Source organism: Gobio gobio, assembly GCF_949357685.1.
Source record: "Gobio gobio genome assembly, chromosome: 4".
Classification (NCBI taxonomy): domain Eukaryota; kingdom Metazoa; phylum Chordata; class Actinopteri; order Cypriniformes; family Gobionidae; genus Gobio; species Gobio gobio.
In genome coordinates this window covers 64,339,348-64,362,437 of record NC_137100.1, presented here as the reverse complement: position 1 = coordinate 64,362,437, position 23,090 = coordinate 64,339,348, and the positions used below count along the sequence as shown (strand labels likewise).

The window sequence follows — 23,090 nt, the reverse complement described above, 5'->3', positions numbered from 1 at the left end:
TTACTTTTTAAGAAAAGTAATGTGTTACGTTACTTTTGCGTTACTTTTGCGTTACTTTTGCGTTACTTTTTCTCACCTGGGCTGGGCTTGCTTTTTAGTTTTGTTTTTTAATAGCAAAAAAAGTCCTTTTTTGTGCTAATGTAAAGACCTCTTCATGCCAAAATTGAAATAATAGGCCTCAGGCTGAGGTATAAATGTGCTGCCATTCTGGATAATGGAAGAATAGGACGCAGGAGAAAAGCGTTTTACCAATAAAAACAAAAAATCTAGTAATTTTTGCTCATGGCTTAACTGAATCATCAAAGGTCAGCAGCACGACATTGGTCAATAAAGGTAGATTAAATGCATAAAAATATTTGTTCTATTTAACATTTATATATTTGAGGTTTGAGTACTCTGATTTTGCATTTGACTGATTTTATTCATTTTGAGGAGTACAGAATCTTTATTGTGCGAGTTAGTCTAGAACTACAATAACCATCATGTTTACACACAACGCCTTTCCACTTATTTTTCACAACATGGGGGCAGGAGAGCTGTCAGTCAAATAAATGTGAAAAAGTAACTTGCGTTACTTTTTTGAAAAAGTAACTCAGATATTTTGTTGTAAATTTGAAAAGTAATGCGTTACTTTACTAGTTACTTGAAAAAGTAATATTACGTAACTCAAGTTACTTGTAATGCGTTTCCCCCAACACTGATCAGCAGTCACTAAGACTAAAGGTTTTCCAAAGTTACTAGCCACTCAGCATTTTTCACCCACTTTTTGACATCCATACCCTGGGGAAAAAGTGCCATATAGATATTTTTAATATTATCTCATAATTTGGCAGCAGGAATATTAGGATGCTGTCACTTTAAGACCTGACGCACGGATCCATTAAACTGTTACACATACGTTTTTTTTCTCTCAACTGTTTACATGTTCACGTGAATACTCGCCAAGACCGGCATTTTGACATTATTTTGTGTGTAGGGCGGCTTTATGTGCCGCACTTTGGGTGTGAGAACAAAATCTGGGGGAATGAGTAAAATTATGCACAATATGAGCAATCCCACGGCGAAATTCAAGCCCTAAATCAACTACTGTTTCCAGGATGCATTGCAAACTGTGTCATCGTATCAGCAAGCAACGTCTGCGTAAGACTGCTCTAAAAAAAAAAAGTTTCCAAGGAGAGCCGTTTAAAAAAATAACAACAAAAAAACACAAACATGTTTTTCTCAACCGATTTCAATGGTTTACGCAGAGAACATAAACTTTTCTTCTCCAAATACCTATAATCTGTAGGCTATTCTCTATAAAAAAAAAAGGTTGTATATGGCACCAAAAATGGTTCTTGGCTCGTAATCATAGGGGAACCTTTTTTAGTGCTATATAGCACCAATTTTGGTGCTTCAGTGGTTCTTCAGCGGTTCTTCACTGGTTCTTTGACTAAGGTGCTATATAGCACCTCTGAAGGTGCCCCTGATGCAAACCTTAGTAAATCACCTTGTGTGATTCATTTAAATACTCTCCTCCCATAAATACTGCGTCTGAAAGGGAAACTCCTACAAATGCATAATAAGATCAGCCGCAAAAATAACCCTGTCCACGCCTTTCCAGCGCTAATTTCTCACTGTGTGTCTTTAGTAAATCCTGACACTAGTTTTTCAACACCAAAAATGGGTTTGCGCTGGAGCAAGCTGTTCTGGGCCTTGGTTTATTATTTCAGATGTCTTTTTAAAAGGCTACAATTGAAAAATGTATATATTATATAAAATTCAACCTGCCAAATTGGCTAGCAGGAGTGACTGTGTTACACACCACTGCTGAAATACACATGCATTTGGCGGTGTTAATGTCAAACCCTGGTTGTATATTATTTATATATTTTGAAGACAAGAGAGCGAGTTGCACACACATACCACAATACTTCAATGGATCATTTCTGAGTTTGAATGGGACATTTTGAGTAGAAACCGCAAGTTAAAATTGAACCATAATGTACCATAATATTAAGTCGATTTTAAGTAGATGTTTTGTACATTAGTATATTACAAGTTTTTCTACTTTGGGACTGACCCATGGGGACTAAGTAATATTTGGTTATTAGTTCAAGATTTAATTTCCACAAGATTCAATTGAGTACAAATGTATAATCTGCAAGAGTTACTTTAAACATTTTGGAAATATTAAGTTCAGTTGGGGCATGCTGAAAGGACGATTGCAGGCACATACCTCTACGCAACACACTCATATCCTTTGGTCAAAACACTGAAGACTGGTACTCACCACTGCAGTGTTGTATAATGTCTATCCTCTAGCACAGATCTGCCTTTTGTTGGAGGTTTTCTAGCTTTCTAGTCGTGCTGTAATTGCAGTATGTCTCTTATGTCTCTTACGTGAGAGCAGCAGCTCCTCCTCCACTGTCATTATCTCAATAAATCCTCTTTAAATCTACTTTGAGAGTTGTCTTAACTTAAATATATTAAACAATTAGACAGATCCATAAGCAGCTTGTCTTGCATGTCTACCCTACCCAACCAACCCACCGTCTTTTAAAAAAAAAAAAAAGGTTTATATAAACGTAGCCAATGTCATTGTCTACGTTTACATGCAACCAAATAATCCGTTAGTAATCGGATTGACGGCTCAATCAGACTGAAAAACCTTAGTGTAAACACCTTAATCGATCCGATTGATTGGAAGAGGTGGTTTATTCCTTTACTAATCCGATCGAGGGGACATGTAAACACTTGATCGGATTGAAAACTGAAACTGGAAAGGACTGCCCCACGTAGGAGGGGACGTTCTCAAGACCTTGCGTTCCCTAAAAGTTCTCTAAAGGTGACGAAATTCCCGAACCTTTAAAGAACATAAGGGACGTTCCTAAAATGTCCTCTTTTGGTTATGAAAGTGCTGTAGTTCAAGGTTCCTGATAGGACTTTAAGGGGACATTCCATTTTAGTTATTTATGGTCATATAGCAACGTTACAAAGAGAACTTTTGGGACATAAACAGAACATTCCCATATGGTCCTCTGGTGGTCATATAAAAACGTTCCCGATATGACTTTAGGGGGGCGTTCCATTTTAGTTATTCTATGGTCACATAGCAACGTTACAAAGAGGACATTTGGGACGTTAACAGAACATTCCCATACGATTCCCTGTTATTCAGATGGGGACGTTTAATTTGGGACAGCATATCTTGTTCAGTGCAGTGGTCTCTACACTTCATTCCCAAAACGTAATGGAAGGACCTAAATAGGACCAAAAAATAACATTCTAGGTTGGTACCCTGAAGGTCCTGCAAACGTTTTGGGAATGAAGTGTTGAGATCTAGAAGGAACGTCCTACATTAATGGTCCCCTAAACATTCCCAAAACGTCCGGAATGTTCCCTGAAGGTCCACCAAATAACGTCCCCCAACCCTTTAAAGAACTCTGCATCATGACCGTCTCAGAACGTTCTGGGAACATTACCAGGCAACGCACTTGCCACCAGTTGGGACGTTCTGAAAATGTTCTGGGAACATAACATTTCCAAACAAAATATGGTCCCCTAAACATTTAGAGAATATCCTGAATGTTCCATGAAGGGCCGCCAAATAACGTCCCTGAACCCTTTAAAGAACTCCACATCATGACCACCTCAGAACGTTCTGAGAACATTACCAGGCGATACCCTTAACAAGAGTTGGGACGTTCTGAGAATGTTCTGGGAACATAAAATTTCCAAATAAAATATGGTCCCCTAAACGTCCCGAGAATGTCCTAAATGTGCCTTGAAGGTTCACCAAATAACGCCCCCAAACCCTTTAAAGGTCCCATGGCATGAAATTTTCATTTTATGAGGTATTTCAACATTAATATGAGTTCCCCTAGCCTGAATATTGTCCCCAAGTGGATAGAAATGTTGATCTGTGTAAAACCGAGTTCTGGCTGTCTTTCTCTGCCTTTGAGAAAATGACAGGCCAGACGAGCCAATCCTGAAGTCTCCTGGTTTGACGTCCACACAGGAACGGTTTCCTCCCTTTCCTCCGCCCAGAGAATCTGCCACGCCCATGCAAGCGCTCGAGAGATCATGGGTTGTGAACGAGTGAATGCTGGCAGTTTCTCAGTGTTTGGATGTACAAATGAAAACAGAAGTCTTTTTTCAGTTCCTTCTGATCTGTGATCAGTGATTTCTTATGTGTAGCTAAATATTTATTATTCGTGCACACACTGCGGCTTCTCTCTCTCCCGACAGAACGGTGTTTTCGTGTTTTCTATCTTGTGAGTCAGTGTTTTTGTACGTCCTCATCGCGTCTATCTGTTCTTAAATATGCATACAGTCGGGAGTAAGTCGGGCAGAGCCACATCTTTAGAGATAAACCTCACGCATGCCGAAGCTCGGCCTTCAACATCCCCGACCCCCAGTACTGCATCTGGCCCACAGCGGAGGCACCAAACGCGGCGTGAGATTAAGCAGAAGGGGGGTAAGCGTGAGGGTATCCGGCTAGGCTAGCCAGCTTTCCCCACAATAAACTGGATTACATTCGATTACTGCTGTTGTGTCTTTGTTTGCGCTGTGTAAGTTACTCAATGCGCGTCACTGACGCTTTTCATATGATAGGAACATATCTAGAAATAATGCTTTAATCAAACTTACTAACTCGTTCATCTCGCTGTAATGGTACATTGCATGTGTTACAAAGTTGGTAGAATAATGATGAAGACGGACTCGGCGTGACTGGAACTCGTGTTTATTCAGAACTCTCAGATACAAACACAACAAACTCGCGCTGACAGACAGTGCTCTCACAACTCAGTAGTTACTATAAATAACTTTGTTAGCAATCGCTCTGTCTCCGTGATGTCCGGTTCGCGAACGAATCATTCTTTTGAATCTGTTCTTTTTAGTGAACCGAACCAGTTCACCAAATTGGACTGAATCGTTCTAAACGGTTCGCGTCTCGAGTCAGCGCTGATCCATAATTTACTAAAGTTACTAACTTTCTGGCATGAGTGACAGTCCCTCCGACTAGAAATAAACGAATAACCTGAAGTATATTCTAGTAACTACAACAGTTCACCCTGAACTGAGACATGCTGAGAGAACTGATGAGAAGTGAACTCAGGTCCATCCGTCTCTCTGGCAGCAGCTCGTGCGTCGTAGACCTCGTTAAACCACGGCCCCCCCGCTCATTTAAAATGCAAAGATGTCAGCCAATCACAACAGTGGGCGTTTTTACTGAAGTCTCACAGCAGACACGCCTCTTGAAACAGGGCAGTCAGCCACAGGGCGAACAGCAGTATAGACAAAATGCCTTTTATTTCTAAATTATGACATTTTATGATGTAAAAATCATACTAACAATATAAGTACACCTCAGGAAACACTATAAAATAATAGAAAAATGCCATGCCATGGGACCTTTAAAGAACTCCAGATCATGACCATCTTGGAGCGTTACTAAGTGACATCCTTGACACCAGTTGGGACGTTCTGAGAACGTTCAGGGAACATTACATTTCCAAATAAAATATGGTCCCCTAAACGTTCCGAGAATGTCCTGAATGTTCCTAGCCTGGTTAAAACCAGACCATTCTCAGTAGTAACTGAGTTATGGTCTGGCAAAGCTTCATAGACAAATCATTTCCAAAGGGGCGTCACCAACGGGCGTCGCTCAAATGCCTCTGGGTGCAATAGGATAGACCTAAAACCAATCAGAGCGATGAAGGAGCTGACGTATGCAGAGCGACGGAGAAACATCTGAGACTCTGGCCGTCTCTCAATATGCGTTCTTGTCTGTACTTGTGTTCTCAAATAGGAAATGTCCCCGGTTTCCATTTCAGAAATCTGGTCACCTTACCTAAACCACATATTAATGTTTGATTATTTTTAAAATGTAAACGAAAAGAGGCAAGGTGTTTTATACTTTGTTTTATTATAAATATATAAGATAATCAATGTAGGTCTAACTACGCGTTGCCTGAACCACATTTGTGTGACTAATATGTTTAAGTTGTTTTTTTTTATGAAATGAGGCAGTGGTGTTTTATGACATATTTTGTACGCAAACATCTGACTTGCGTCCGTGACTTACCAAGTTTGACTCCGGAGAACGAACTCCCGAGGACGGGAGGACACTAGTCCGGTACTCTGCTAATGGACAAGCAGCGTTCTTGACAGTATCACTCAGTATATATTTGTATATTTTAGGCTACAATAAAACAAAATAATGATATTTTAAATATTAAACATATTATAGCCACACAAATGTAGAGCAGGCAATGCATATTATCTTCAATGCATGTATATAACAAAACGAAATATTAAAAAAACCCGGCCTCTTTTCGTTTACATAAAAAAATAAAAACATGTAAAATGTGTGCATAATATCGGCTGTGATTATCACTGTAATAAAATGAGATATGACATAAAACAAAACCCAGTCTCTTTTTGTTAAATGTTGGTGTAATGCGTGATCAATATCCATTATTAAAGTATAAGTAAAAGGTATAAGAAGCTATACAATACATAAAGCAATTCAGTCAAAGAAAGTCATCGCTAGCAGACTCCCACAATCAGGGAACAAATTATAGATTAATGAGAGCAAAGATCAGCCGTTAGATATACACAAGACAAATCATATCTTCACATCAGAGCCAGCGGCAGACGGCAGAAGGACTGGCCCAGGAAAGGCGCCTCTCAGTGGGGTTGAGCGATTGAGTGCCGCTGATCCACTGGAGCTCACAACAGCTCACAAAAATTTTCAAAAAGACACTCTCTTTATAAATAAACCACAGATTTGAGCTTTAAACAACTACATTCTCGCCTGAAAAGGACTTAAAACTATATTTTGTGAAACATTAACACTACCAGAGGGCTCTCGCTAAGACAAGCAAGCTGGTATATCAGACTTTTGCCGAAATCAATCGGTAAGACAGCGATAACATCTTTTTTAGATATGAAGGCTTCGAGTGTTGTTCTTTGCTCGGGTTTTAACGGAAAGGAAAAGTTTAAATCGCTTGATACAGCCGCGATAGCTGATTTCGAACGAGTGATGTTCCACGGCTGCATCCATCTTTGTAGTGTACAGAATCTGATTCACCGTCGCTGCGCTGTCGTCATCGTGTAAAGCCCGCCCCAACGTTTCTGATTGGTGCCTCGATTTCGAGGGATTAGAAATGGGTTTGAATGGGCTCTGTGCCAGACTACTTGCAGAGCAAATCTAAATTTGCCGGAAGTTGTCTGGGTTTTCCCAGGCTAGAATGTTCCATGAAGGTCCGCCAAATAACGTCCCCCAACCCTTTAAAGAACTCCAAATCATGACTGTCTCGGAATGTTCTGGGAACATTTCCAGGTGACGCCCTTGACACCAGTTGGGACATTCTGAGAATGTTCTTGGAACATACAATTTTTTCCAAATAAAATATGGTCCCCTAAACGTCCCGAGAATGTCCTGAATGTTCCATGAGGGGCCGCCAAATAAACTTCTGAATCAGAATCAGAATCAGAAAGAGCTTTATTGCCACATCATGACCATCTTGGAACATTACTAGGTGATGTCCTTGACACCAGCGGGGACGTTCTGAGAATGTTCTGGGAACATAACATTTCCAAATAAAATATGGTCCCCTAAACATTTAGAGAATATCCTGAATGTTCCTAGCCTAGAAATCTAGACGCACCCTAGCGGCAGCAAATCTAATTTGCAGCCAGGGTTGTCTAGCAACTCTCCGTTGGCGTGTGAGCTGGAAAAACCAAACTCTGGTCAGGCCAATCACATCGTGTATAGAGTCGGTGGGCGGGAAACAAAGAAGCTGGCCTTCCGAACAGCGGCCTTTCGAAACGGCTTTGGCCGCGACTCTGGAAGACTTGGAGTTAAGCTTTTCTTTGAGAAAAGAACAAAGAACGGCACTGAAGTCATTCTTAAGAAAGGAAGATGTGTTCAGAGTTTTGCCGACCCGATACAGCGAAAGTTTAACTAGCTCCGCTTCACCTTCTTCGTTGCTCTGGTTGGTTGTAGCGCTATCCTATTGCGTGCAGAGGGAATCTGAAAGACAACAGTTTATCCCGGCCCTCGGATTGAGCCCTGCCAATGGTGTGTTCCCAGACCCAACGTCTTAAAGGTCCCGTTCTTCGTGTTTTTTTGAAGCTTTGATTGTGTTTACAGTGTGCAATATAACATGTGTTCATGTTTCGCGTGTAAAAAAACACAGTATTTTTCATACAATGTACTTATCTGTGTACCGCTGTTTTCACTGTCCTAAAATGGCTGGTGATTTCCTCTTTCTATGAAGTCCCTCCTTCAGAAACACGTAACGAGTTCTGATTGTGCAAGCGCTAACCGTGTTGTAATTCGACCGCAGCTTAGCGCACGTGCCAGCAGTTCCTGTGTTGTGATTCGACAGCAGCTTAGCGCATGTTGGAAAGGTCACGCCTCTTAACGGAGAGATGTATGCGTTCAATAATCTCTACAGCGTCCCTGGGAAAGCCAAACAAAGGTGATTTGACTCCTGGATGAAAATAACAGCGTCTCGACGACATGGCGATAAACACACTCAACGCAACAGTTCCTTTTCTCCACGCGACACGTCCGCTTCTCCACGTGGGACAGCAACAAGACCGCGCCCCCTTTTTCGCGTTTCTTTGTGGGCGGAGGTAAGTCTGTTCTACTGCTCTACTGACGTAATTAAAGAAGGAAGTACCAGGATGTAGTCCAAGCCAGCCGTTCGCTGTAGGCTTTGAAAGGGAACTTCTGTTAAATAAAATATCTCGCTTGGCATTGAACTTTGAGCTTTATAATTTTACAGGTATTATTTATGCTCTAACAGCAACATTACACACTAACTAAAGTTTGAACAATGGGATCATGCGGAATGGGACCTTTAATGTGGGTCAGGCTTGTCAGGCTAGAATGTTCCATGAAGGGCCGCCAAATAACGTCCCCCAACCCTTTAAAGAACTCCACATCATGACCGTCTCAGAACGTTGTGGGAACGTTACCAGGCGACGCCCTTGACACCAGTTGGGAGAATCACAGTTTTTTGGTTTCAAAGGAAGAGAAGTAATAAATAGGTTGCTTTTAAAAGATAATGATCTAGTCAGAAATAAGGTCACCTTTTAAAATTAACCTTATATTTCCCTTCATGCCGTATAATAATCGTTTAAAATTGTATTGCTAACACTTACGTCATAAACACCTGTGAAACTTTCAATTGGGTTGATATAATCCCTCTATTTGTAACAATATCTTGCAGTTGATCATGCTTGAGTCACAAGACTTTAACATTCAGTAAAACACAACAATGGTAGCTATACTAAGTCAAGAGTAAATCTAAAGTAAATTATCAAGTACTCTTTTTTAGTTACTAGAACTCTTGTGTAAGTCAGCTATACTAACTAAGCATTTGTTAGCACAACATACTATTCCTGTTTCACTTTACTTGGTTTTTTTAAGGCAATCGGTTTGCATGCTTTTTTTAAGTAAGTCCAACTGATTCCATTTGACAGTGTATTTGCTTGAGTTCAATGAGTTTTTCAGAGCCACACATTTCCACAAATGTTTATAAATGCAGACTGCATGGCTAGGTGCTTGATTTTTTTTCTGTGTGCAATGAGACTTCATACAATATTTTAATATTGACAATGACGCAAAATGAGATATGAAAACTAATGGCGGCCAAGGTTATCAGAGAATATTAACTCAAATGTTGGCCTGTTCCTCACATAAAGCATAAAGCCCCTGTGCAACACGAGTCATATGCGTTTCCTTTGTGGGGCTTCTATGTCCTTTTTTGGAGCTCGACTGACACTGATCACTGTACATTTCACTGTCTGAAAAAAAACTGTGAATGGCTTCATTTGTGTTCCACAGGGAAAAAAGAAAATGTGTGAGGGTGAGTAAATGAGTGACAGGTTTTTACTCAATTAAGTTTTCATGTGTACTTTAATATGTTTGAGACAATAATTAAGACAGTAGTTGAGAGAACTTACAATTCTAAATGCATCATGTTTCCTTCATTTTCTATTCAATTCTCAACAATTGCTATTTTTGCAATCCGATCAGTGGGTTTACCTGTGGTTGAAGGTCCATGCATCTTTTGTTGTGTCAATTTGAATATGTTTATTTACTACATGAGCAATGCTTCATTTAGCCAATAAATTAATCAAGGCAACTTCAGATTATTTGTTCAACAAAATATTTGGGAAATGCAATATTTGCATTTTTAACATTGCATCCCACTGAACATTCTAGTGTCTCAGACCATAAGAAACACAGCAGAAGGGAAAGTTGTCACTCACCGTTAAGCATTGCATATTCTCAGGGTTTGCGGAGATGGAGACAGCAGCATGGTTTGCTGTAGCAGCTTCTGAGGAGAGAAAGACAAATCTCTCTCACACACTTGCTACAAAAAAAACTAACAAAGCTGTGTAGGGGGGAGTGTTTCCACGTTCCTCACAGATCTCCTTGAAAGTTTTTAATCTTGTGTTTGGTGTCCTATTTCTCCCTTTCTAACGCTATCATCTGTCATCAGGCTCCCACTCATTGCTGTGGATGCAGCTTCGTCCCCCGACCAATAATGTCAAAAATGACTGTTTAAATTATTATTTAAAGACTTATTTCAGTCGCTTCACCCTGTCTATTCCTCTATGAATGAGCTGCCGACCTCAATCAAAACTTTGAAGATGTAACTTTTTATCAAATAACTAATCCGTAACCCGAGAGTATACATTAAATATATTTTTGTGTCCCCATTTGCTCAGATAGCAAAAGGAAAAACTCCACAATTGTGATTTCACAACTTTCAAAAAGAGGGAAAAATTGTGAGATTGATAACGGAGGTGAAAAATGAGAAATATATAATTTTTTTACCATCACTCCCATAAACGCTGTACTAGAAACACCCTCACATCAGCGGTAACTTTTTTGTAATTTGATGCAAAAGTAATATAATACAAAGGATTAGTGTTATAAATTTACATAAAAAATAAAAAATGAAAATACAAAAAACATTGAAAAACACTGTTAAAATGGTCAAAGTCTGTGAAAAGGGTCTATGTGGGGAAAGCTGCTGGACACTGAATGATATTGAATATGCCAAATGTTTGTAAAGTCATTAAACCCAGGGGAGCTGCTACGGGGGGGAAAGTTGGGACGATTCTAAGGGCCCATGCACTTTTGGGGCCCCCAGAGATTGGTTTTATTAGTAGTAACAGTACTAGTAGTAATGTAATAGAAATTATAAATGTATAATCTACCAAACAGTTACAAATATAACAAAATTATGGCTTATTTCTGCATTTCCGGCAAAATCCGGCAAAACGCTCAACTCATTTACGCTCACGGGTAAAACAACATTTGCTCAAATCCCACTCCGACATGAAATTTCTCTGTACTGTAGGCTACTATATTGTTGTAGCCATTAAGAAAAGGTATTTAGTTTTATATTTATGTTTAAATATTATAATGTTATTTTGTTATGTCTATCTACGTTGTCAATCTATGTTGATTATGAAAAGTGAACAGCATGAGTGAGAAAGGACACATCGTAAGATGCACAATGCCAGGAGACATGGAGTGGTTCAGACATGATTTTGACCGCTTCATTAAGTTTTGTTTAGTAGAAAGCCTTTCTTTAAAGTAAATTTCATTTTATATCAATTTTATCTTAATTTTAATCAATGTTTCATCAGCCAATTGGGGCATTCTGGGTTGAGCGAGCGGAGCTTAATTGGTCAGTATTATTAAATAGCAGACAAAGATTTTGGATAGCTAGGTTGGTGCGGTAGAGGGCCCAACATCATATTCTTTCATAGGGCCCAAAATTGCTAGCGGGGCTCCTGATTAAACCTATACACCCATGAACCTTTTATGCTTAAAGCTTTACCTGGTTGAATTATGTTTTTATTTTTCATTTTTAACTGCTGCCAAAATCTTTTTTTTTTTGCCTTTACGATACCATACAAATTAAACGTAAATAAAATAAGCAAGAATTAAACTTGCGTATTGACCCGGAAGTATGTGAACGTCATTTCGTTACGACACGCATTTCTCAGTCTCTCAGCTCATCGGTTCTCAGTATCGGACGTGTCCAAAAGAAACAGTTCTCGATTCTGTACTGGTGATCTGGTAGTACACGCATGCTCAGCTCATTGGATCATCAGTTCTCAGTATTGAACGTGTCCGAAAAAAATGGTTCATTCGGATTCGAGAACTGTTAACTTGAGAACCGCTGTATGTTCGGTATACACACGCATGCTCAGTATCATCTGCTCGTGAGTTCTCATCAGTTCTCTCAGCACAACACGTCTCAGTTCAGTGAACTGTTGGCATTACATATACTTCAGAATATTAGTTTATTTCTAGTCGGAGGGACTGTCACTCATGTCAGAAAGTGAGTAACTTTAGTAACTTGTGGATTAGCGCTGACTCGAGACACGAACCGTTTAGAACGATTCAGTCTGATTTGGTGAACTGATCCGACCGGATCACTAAAAAGAACCGGTTCAAAAGAACGATTTGTTCGTGAACCAGACATCACTAATACGAAGAAGAATAAAGTTTTGGTTGTACACCGCATCGAGTGTGTCCTGTCAAAGGGTGAAAACACCACACGCTGGAACGCCAGTCTCTTGTGAACGTGTGGACAACAGTTAGCGGAAGTTAGAGATTCAAGTTCTCATCACTTCCCTTCAGAAGGCCTTTATTAACCCCTGGATTACTTTTATAATGGATGGATGCACTTTTATGGTCTTTAAAACAGAATCAGCCATTCACTGCCATTATAAAGCTTGGAAGAGTCAGGACACTTCTAATATGACTCTGATTGTGTTCATCTGAAAGAAGAATGTCATATACACCTAGGATGGCTTGAGGGAGAGTAAATCATGGGATAATTGTTTTATAATTCCTTTTTTGGGTGAACTGTCCCTTCAAAAAAAGTGAAATCATAATCAACCACTCCTTTAAAATACTGGTGCCACAACAGTACTCTCCAGTTTATATCCTACAGGGCCCGTATTCATAAAGAATCTTAATGCAAAGAGTAGCTCCTAGTGACAAAATTCGAAGAAAATTCTTAGAAATGTGGGCGTTTACTCTTAAAATTAACAAAAAAATCTTAGTAAAGAAAAATGTAATTCAGAAAGCATCTTAACCCTTAAAAGAGGTCTTAAGGTCAAATTTGTTAGGAGCACGGACGAGGACTTTTAAGAGGCTTAAGAGTTTCTTTAGCAGCAGAGAAAATGGCAGAAAGACGAAGAGGGAGAAGAAATGTGTTGCAGACAATGGATGACAGTGACTTAATAAGACGCTATAGATTAGATCGTGCAGGGATCATGTTTGTTGCATTAAACCCAACTTTCAAACCACCAATTAAATAGACATGCCAGCAATCAGTGTAATTGGAAAGAGTGGAACAATGTTTATAATTCTTAGCCAATCAAATACCTTATAGAAAATTAACAGCATGGTAAATAATAAAAGGATATACACTGAAAAAAAATTATTTGTTGAATTTACTAGAAAATGTTATCGTAAGTGGTCGCAATCAATTTATTTGATCTCAATTTAAACAAAAACACATGTAATTCCCATAAAACAAATTCATTTTTTCAAATTAAAATAAAAAAACTACATTTAAATTATTTAAACGAGCACAAATTAATTATGCTTAATTTAATCGGGCCATAATCATTTTTTTCAGTGTACATATATATAATGTGTGTGTGTGTGTGTGAGTGAGAGAGAACTGTAAAATAGGACAATTTGTGCTTGTAATTTCAAAGTGAAGGCTTAGAATAGACCCTATACTTAAAAGCGCTCCTTTTTTCCCCTTTTTGGACAACCAACCAATCACAGTCTTCAAAAGACTGTGTTATACGTAGCAACGGGGTCAGCCCCGCCTCTTCACTAAGATACAAGTTTTAGTATTTTCCTTGCTCAGAGTTGCTCTCAGATCGGTCCCGAATAGCTCTTAAGCTAAGACTCCTACGTAAAAGTTTTTAAGCTAAATTAGGAGTTTTCTGAGAGGACTCTTAGAATCTTTATGAATACGGGCCCTGTAATGCAATGTAAAGGAATTGAACTCCTGCAACGTCTTTGAATGTCCCAAATTTTGTATCTTCAAATGAAAAGCTAACATGTCGCTTCAGTTCCATTGCAAATCAAATATGTCAAGAACAAAAGCCTCGAGCATAATGAGCTGCAATGTCAGTCTGTGCAAGGTTCTGCAATTGATGGTGTAAACCAGGCATGACTGACAGGTTGTATTTTTGGGATGAGGTTACATTTACATTTATACATCAAGCTTTAATCTAAAGCGTTTAATTTAGTTTAGTTTAGTTTAGTTAGTTTGTAATGTTGCTGTTTGAGCATAAACAACATCTGCAAAGTTACGACGCTCAAAGTTCAAAGCAAAGGGAGAGATTTTCTTTTAAAGAAATCACTTTTTAAGGACTACAACAAACGGCTGGTAGCTGGGACTACAACGAGCTTCTTCACAACATCACAAACCCTAAAATGGACACTCAAGAGGCCATGTTGAGAAGAGGAAGAGTTGTTTAGCACATTTGGGAGTCGCTCAAGCAGTCGTATCCGTCTTTTCACATTTATTGTAATACACGAACACAAATGCAATAGCATATCTTAAAAGCAAGATGACAACATAAGTTCTAACCGTAATTAAACTAAACTACACCTGTTCTCTCTTCATGCAGCAGATATTCTCTGACTCTGCATCTTACAACAGTTCCCACATGAGCCATTTATAGATTATTATGACAGAACATGCTAATCAATGACTTGAAGATAGTTAACTCCACATCAGCTACATAATTTCATCAACTAACCGTTCAGGAACGTCTCATTCTACATGTTGTCTCTTCTTCTTGAGTCTCTCCATCGTTGTCCAACTCCCGTTTGAGCATAAAAGGCTGAACAGTTTCTGTCATGTTCAGTGTGTGTCTGTCTGCATGAGGTTATCAAAGCTGCTAACACTCTTGAAGCTCCGCCCTCTTCCTGGAAGTGGGCCAGCTGCTCATTTGCATTTAAAGGGACACACACCAAAACGGAACATTTTTGCTCACCCTCAAAAAGTGACAATTTAAACATGCTATTAAAAATTATCTGTGGGGTATTTTGAGTTCAAACTTCACACTCACACACTCTGGGGACATCAGTGACCTATTTTATATCTTTATAGGATCATAAAGGACCCCTTTAAGGCTTGGGAACAGAGTTGTTGCCATGCCTATCCCTTCAGTCCAATGTCATTTGTTCGGTCAGATCAATGTGAAAAAATGGCTACATGAAAATTCACTTATAGAAAAGGTTACTTTGGTACATAAAATTCAGCACTGTGCAAAAAATGCTTGTCATGGAGAGAAATAAAAGAAGCCAAGCATTATTTGTGTTTCCAAACAGCCATTCAAACCATTTAGAGGGTTTTCATATTGCTTGGAGAGATCATCAAACTACAAAATCTCCACTTCTGGTTACAGATTCTTCTTTGTTTTATAGCTGCTTTCACCCTTCGCCGCAAGTTCTGACCAATCATATCACCGAATCTGCCGTTTTGTCCGACAAAGCAGTCAGGAGAGTTAGTAGATTACCGTTGGTGGACTTGAACTTGGAATCTTTCCACGGTTGAAACAACATTTCTTTTAGTGTTCATTCATGTTTATTTCGTGCTTATCAATGAACTACAAGGAAGAGATGATCGGTTCACAAGCAGCTTTAACTGAGGCGCTACAGCGATCACGACACAATAAAGAGCCACAAAACGCTATTTATTGTTTAAATTTCTTTTAAAAAATGACAATTTCAAAGTTTAGAATTTGTTTCATGTCAAAAGTAACTTGCTCTGTCCTGTTTGTCGGCGTGTTGTCAGAATCCTCTTTGCTCCGCAATGTATTTTCTCTACGTGAGAACGTGTGTGTGGTGTGAGAGCGCCATGGCTTGTCGGACATAGCAACAGTAACTAAAGGGGGCGGGTCTTTGCGAACGGTCAATTGAATTCTGTTTGCATCATTGATCATTATTTCTCTGTGTATTACTGTAATTGCAGCTAAAAGGGAACATTCTCAGATGTTTGGCTAACGTTCTAGCAAGGTTTTCTCAAAGTTATGTACAAACATTAATTTACCATTGTTACTACTTGTTTCAGAATGTTCAGAGAACATTAAAAAGTAACGTTCCCTCAATGTTTGCCAAATGGAATGTTCTCTTGACGTTCATATAACCAAGAAAAAACGTTCTTAAAACATTTTGAATGTTCAGAGAACAGTCCGAAATAACATTTACATAACCTAATGGAAACATTAGCAAAACGTTCTTAAAACATATTTTTGTTTGCTTTGAAACAATAGACTTGGTCGGGGTCGTGTCATAGCTGGGGGCGTGGCATGGGGGAAAACAGTCCATTCCCCCACAATGTAAATGCATGGGGTTAACCCAGTATAGCCTAGAGTAGAATCACTTTTGCCACTCGACAGAGCAAGATATATAGAAAAAACTGAGCCATATTGGGTGGGATTTTACAGTACATACAGCATGACTGATAAACGACCCAATGGAATCAATGGCCAGAGGTGTCATTTTTCAATCAAAATACATGCCAACTTCATAAATCACCCAGTCTTTCCATGAAGACGTTAATTCAGTGTTCCTGAATGCATTACATACATTTAAAGTTTTAAAATGATCATAAAACGTGTCTTGTGCTATGAAATTGACATGTCAGTGTCACAATATTATTAGAATTACGACATTAGCAAAGTTTTTTTATTAAATTTTTTATAGCAACCGTCTTCATCAAAAGACTGGGTGATTTATGAAGTAGCCGCTATTTTGTTGTGTAATATTTGTGGGAGCGGCTGCATTTTGACGAGAAAAGTGACTTACATATAATGTGACTATCAACTTGAAGCATGAGCCCAGCCCTTCCCATCATGAAATATAGAAAACGTTTTAATCTTTTGTATATTAATAACCTCACGCATTATGTGGGTATGTGATTGCTCATCGTGAAAAACTGCTTTAACGAGACCCGTGACAAGTATGACTTTATTGGCGTTTTGTTCAACAAACTTTTGCCATTGCATTTTAATTGTAATGGACGTATTGCAGGCTTTCAGAATTGACAAACAGCTCTGTCTTTTTATTTGGCAGTATAAAACTTCAGATCAGGGTTTTTTAACTGACTAGAGTTGCAGAACGCCTCAACTTTTCGGGACTGCACCAAGCAATCCATCCTTCGGATGAGACATTAAACCGAGGTCCTGACTCTATGTGGTCATTAAAAATCCCAGGATGTCCTTCGATAAAGAGTAGGGGTGTAACCCCGGCATCCTGGCCAAATTTGCCCATTGGCCCCTATCCATCATGGCCTCCTAATAATCCCCATATACACTCACCTAAAGGATTATTAGGAACACATACTAATACTGTGTTTGACCCCCTTTCGCCTTCAGAAGAGCCTTAATTCTACGTGGCATTGATCCAACAACGTGCTGAAAGCATTCTTTAGAAATGTTGGCCCATATTGATAGGATAGCATCTTGCAGTTGATGGAGATTTGTGGGATGCACATCCAGGGCACGAAGCTCCCGTTCCACCACATCCCAAAGATGCTCTATTGGGTTGAGATCTGGTGACTGTGGGGGCCATTTTAGTCCAGTGAACTCATTGTCATGTTCAAGAAACCAGTTTGAAATGATTGGAGCTTTGTGACGGTGCATTATCCTGCTGGAAGTAGCCATCAGAGGATGGGGACATGGTGGTCATAAAGGGATGGACATGGTCAGAAACAATGCTCAGGTAGGCCGTGGCATTTAAACGATGCCCAATTGGCACTAAGGGGCCTAAAGTGTGCCAAGAAAACATCCCCCACACCATTACACCACCACCAGCAGCCTGCACAATGGTAACAAGGCATGATGGATCCATATTCTCATTCTGTTTACGCCAAATTCTGACTCTACCATCTGAATGTCTCAACAGAAATCGAGACTCATCAGACCAGGCAACATTTTTCCAGTCTTCAACTGTCCAATTTTGGTGAGCTTGTGTAAATTGTAGCCTCTTTTTCCTATTTGTAGTGGAGATGAGTGGTACCCGGTGGGGTCTTCTGCTGTTGTAGCCCATCCGCCTCAAGGTTGTGTGTGTTGTGGCTTCACAAATGCTTTGCTGCATACCTCGGTTGTAACGAGTGGTTATTTCAGTCAAAGTTGCTCTTCTATCAGCTTGAATCAGTCGGCCCATTCTCCTCTGACCTCTAGCATCAACAAGGCATTTTCTCCCACAGGACTGCCGCATACTGGATGTGTTTCCCTTTTCACACCATTCTTTGTAAACCCTAGAAATGGTTGTGTGTGAAAATCCCAGTAACTGAGCAGATTGTGAAATACTGGCACCAACAACCATGCCACGCTCAAAATTGCTTAAATCACCTTTCTTTCCCATTCTGACATTCAGTGTGGAGTTCAGGAGATTGTCTTGACCAGGACCACACCCCTAAATGCATTGAAGCAACTGCCATGTGATTGGTTGATTAGATAATTGCATTAATGAGAAATTGAACAGGTGTTCCTAATAATCCTTTAGGTGAGTTTATATACGATTGGTATCATCATGTCTCCTCTCCACCAATCAGCTGGTTTGTGGTGAGCGTTCTGCCGCAAAATGGCTGCCGTCGCATCATCCAGGTGGTGCTGCACATCGGTGGTGGATGAGGAGATTCCCCCCTTCAATGCAAAGCGCTTTGAGTGCCTAGAAAAGCGCTATATAAATGTAACACATTATTATTATAATTATTAGTATAAAACTTCAGATCAGGGTTTTTTAACTGACTAGAGGTGCAGAACGCCACATGGCAGCTTTTCGGGACAGCACCAAGCAAAAATAAATCGTAATCATTACAAAGAGAAAAGATAAAGCATCCAACAAGGTCTACGTGCATTCATTCTAATGGCTTGTTTTCCCCCACGGCATATGGCGGATATAACGTTTTGTGGGCGTTCCCAGAAAGTCTATCTGTATTATATAAAGCACTGGATTTTCTTCAGATAGTTCTTTAGCAGTTTGTGAGCGCCACCAAGACATAATTGTTATGTAACTGCATCGGCTCCAGGCACTGTTTGACCAAAAGCACAAATCTTATTGGATGGCCGGTTTTCTTCGCAGAAACCTTCTTCGCCACTACATGTGAATCTTCATGTTGGTCTAAATAGACTCAAAATGCTTATCGTGACACCAAATGATCCGTCTTGATATGAACAGGCCTTTCTCTCTCTCACACAAACCGTTTTTGAATTTTTAACAAGATATTTAAGATATCTCAAGAATGTTGGCTGGTTGTCAAAATGTATAACTTCAGGGTTTTTAATATCCTGAAGGCTACACATGCAAAACCCACACATACACTCCCTGTGTGCAACCATTATGCAATCTACCCACACTAAAAAATGCATTAAAGAGTAGCATGGCCCACTTTTGCTTAGAAGGGTATCAACAATTTAAAAATGCTTGCTAACTTGAAAATCTGACAGAACACGTGACAGGCCAACCGAGTGAAAGACAGATGGCTATTAATGATTCAATTCCTCATGTTAATCTACTCACACAGTTGGAAGTCACTGACATCAGGAGTTGTCGAGTCCTGTTATCTCAAACCCAGCCACTGAGAGAATTAAACAGCCTGAATAAAATGTGTACCATCCAAGGGAAAAACAATACAAAGACAAGCTTCCATCTCAACAAAATAAATGTAGACACAGACCGATCACTCACCTGGTCACTGATGTTCAGACAGATGTTGAGCGTGTGCAAGTTATTCCCTCAAACTCAGTTTCAGCATAAGCATGAGCAGAAAGGAGCGAACGCTACAGCATGTGTGATGTTTGGCTTGTCTGACTCCCTCCCTCCATCCATTCTCTCTCTCTCTCTCTCTCTCTCTCTCTCTCTCCTCATGACCTTATGTAGATGGCTGTGTGCTTGTTTCTCTGGCTCATGTTAATCCTCCACTCTCTCTCGGCTGTTTAGTCCTGCCTACATCCTCTCCACTGTAAATATGTAATAATCAGTCATGGCAACTTGTGTTTTAAGGTATTTCAACATTCAAGTTGAGATTCAATTTTAAGTCAGTTTAATGTAATTTAAGTTTAAATGACTTACACCCAAGTTGATTATACACTTAAAAATTTCACCCAGCATTTGGGTTGTTTTAACCCAGCGGTTGGGTTAAATGTTTGCTTAAAACAACCCAATCGCTGGGTTAAAATAACCCAATTGCTGGGTTAGTCCATTTTCAACCCAACTTGGGTTATTTTTAACCCAGCATTTTTTAAGTGTAATTAAGCATTTAAGGCAGCAACTGAACTTGAGTTTATTTGTTAAAATGGCAAGATTTATGTGCTTTAAATACAATTTAATTTTCAATTGGTCGCTTCTGTTTAATCACATTTTTTTTTTTGTCCTAATTTATATTAATAAGTTTATAAGTTAAAATTTTCTACAGGGCTGCCAAGTTAACACATTAAATCTGAATATTTAAATATCTTCTGTTATTTTGTATTGCAGTTCATTTTCCTAATTTAACATGTACACTTTTACAAATATTTCATTCTGTTCTGTGTGGTCTTTTACGTTTTATTTTAGTTTTATTATGTTTTATAATAGTTTTACTAATATCTTGATTTTTACTTTTTACTATTTTAAAATTTTCTTGTGCATTTTAGTTTAATTATTATTAATTTTGTTATGTACTTTCGTCATTTTATTCATTTTTTTTTATTATATTGCTATTTAGATTTAATTAATTTTTTATTTAATTACATTTTTTACCAGTTAATAATTTTAGTGTTTTTAACTTATTTCAGTTTATTGCCAAGGCAATAAATAATTTCATTTAGTTGACATTTTTCAACTAATATATATATATATATATATATTTTTTTTTTTTTTTTTTTTTTATACGTTTTTTTTCTCAGTTTTAGTTAGCGTTAAAGGGCTAGTTCACCCAAAAATGAAAATTACCCCATTCTAGGTGTATATAACATTCTTCTTTCAGACGAATACAATCTGAGTTATATTAAAAAATGTCCTGGCTCTTCCAAGATTTTTAATGGCAGCCCAAAAATTGAAGCCCAAAAAAGTGCTCCACATGGCTCCAGGGGTTAATAAAGGCATTATGAAGTGAATAAATGCGTTTATGAAAAAAAAAAATCCATATTTAAAACTTTATAAAATAAAATAAAAGACCGCCTTCCGTATTCATCTTACACAGAAAGTGATAATTATTTTTTGGTTAACTATCCCTAATAATAATATTAGTGTTATCAGAACAGTGGGATCTTTGCACAAGATCCATGGTGACCATGAGTTTCTTTTTCATTTTTCATGTTTCTCTTCTTTTTCTTTCATGTTTCTTTTCTTTTTTTCATGTGTTATAATGAGTGGCGATCCGGCACTGGGTTTTGTTATTTTTAATGTTTTGCTTTGTGTCCGAAGGCGAGATGTTCTCTTGTGTACAGTCACACAGATGCATGCTTCAATCTACTTTATTCTGCAGCTGCAGTAATTCACATAACAAATGTATATCTATTGGTACATCCACAGGATTACATCTGCAATTTTGTTTTATTAAAATAAATATATATAGGCGGATTAGAACTGGGAAATATAAAATGATATAAAAACACTGCTCTATGTGACCAACAGAATCCTGAGACTGATAGTGGAAGATATCATGATGTTTTTATTTTAAGCACTTCAGTGGGTCAGGGAGAATGAATCATGAATCCTCAGCGTGTAACGATTTAATGACAACTCATGTTGTGTCAAAAGAAATAGGCTTTCAACATCTTTTGGGACATTCCTAATTCTTATTCAATAACCCCAACTTTATAGCTCTGAAATATGCTACAGCAATAAATCTCGTGATCAGAGCTCTTTTGTGCCAAACAGATTTGATCGCATGGACAGGGACAATAATCGTCTGTAAAAGCATCTTAGCAGAGCGGCCGGATCTCTGCAGGCGGTGGGGGAGGAACTGAGAGAGAGAGAGAGAGAGAGAGAGAGAGAGAGAGAGAGAGAGAGAGAGAGAGAGAGAGAGAGAGAGAGAGAGAGAGAGAGAGAGAGAGAGAGAGAGAGAGAGAGAGAGAGAGAGGGGATGAGGACTGACAGATGTCAGGCTGAGACTGAGAGAAAACGGAAGATAATAGAAGAGAGGAAGATGCAGGAGGTCGAATGGGTAACTGTTGGAGTCTTTCTGTGATCCCTCATATAATCTGCTAATTAGTAAATTAAGGCAATTAAATATTCATTCAGCCAGATGCAAGCTCCAACATAATCGCTCAGCTCAACCCACTCATTCACAAAAGAATATAACACTGAACATTTATCAAACACACCTGCCAATTATAGCACAACGCCAATTATTCATTCAACTTGTAATTACTTAGTTACCATCCCTGATTGTGTAACTTTAACCATTATATAGGTCCATCACACCAGTCTTAGTATATTTCATTCATGGTATTTATTCTTGTCTACACTGTAAATAAATGCGTTAAAAAGAAAATATTTCAGTCTTTATACTGAAATTTCACATTTAATTCAATGTCTATAGACCTAATGCGCCAGAGAAACAAAGCACGCAGCCATCTTTCGAGTATTGAACTTTGGTTTTTGTAGTAGCTCTGTATATTTCTATCGCATCGCTGTCGAAGAAGCTGGTGAAGTGGATTTACTTGTTGTAGAGTTAACTACAGTTATCATGAGCATTGTAATGTTTGAAGTGGATGTTATAACAAATGCCAGTAGTCTGGGAAGATTTTAAACTAGGCTAAGTGGTTCAAAAAGTCATATGTTTTTATAACAACACCAGGGTGAGTAAATAGTTACTTTTTTTTTTAAGTTGACATTAACATTTACATTTAACCCTCTGGGGTTCTTCATTTATGGGTCACACTCAGGACCTTTGAAAGGCGCGTTGACGCGTGTCTGGAGCTCCTGCGGCGCGATGGACACGATTCCGCCTCATTCGCGCGTCCAGTTTGCGCGAATGACGCGAATTGAGCGTCTTTCGCGATATGCCGTTAAGGCCTGTTCACACTAA

At 38.8% G+C, this 23,090-nt stretch overlaps 1 protein-coding gene across 2 annotated transcripts in view; it reads right to left on the bottom strand.

The window, feature by feature from the left end:
• rgs3a (regulator of G protein signaling 3a) overlaps positions 1-19,905 on the bottom strand; it is a 308,005-nt gene extending 288,100 nt beyond the window's left edge. The window contains exons 1-2 of one of the 2 annotated variants that reach the window (XM_079815949.1): positions 19,763-19,905; positions 10,276-10,343 (exon numbers count right to left, since the gene is read on the bottom strand). In XM_079815949.1, coding sequence (XP_079672075.1) covers positions 10,276-10,290 — 15 coding nt within the window. In that variant the 5' untranslated portion in view covers positions 10,291-10,343; positions 19,763-19,905. Of the gene's footprint in view, positions 1-2,272; positions 2,415-10,275; positions 10,344-19,762 lie in introns of those variants that run through there. The other variant, XM_079815950.1, reaches the window with a different exon arrangement.
• Positions 19,906-23,090: the final 3,185 nt, after the last annotated feature.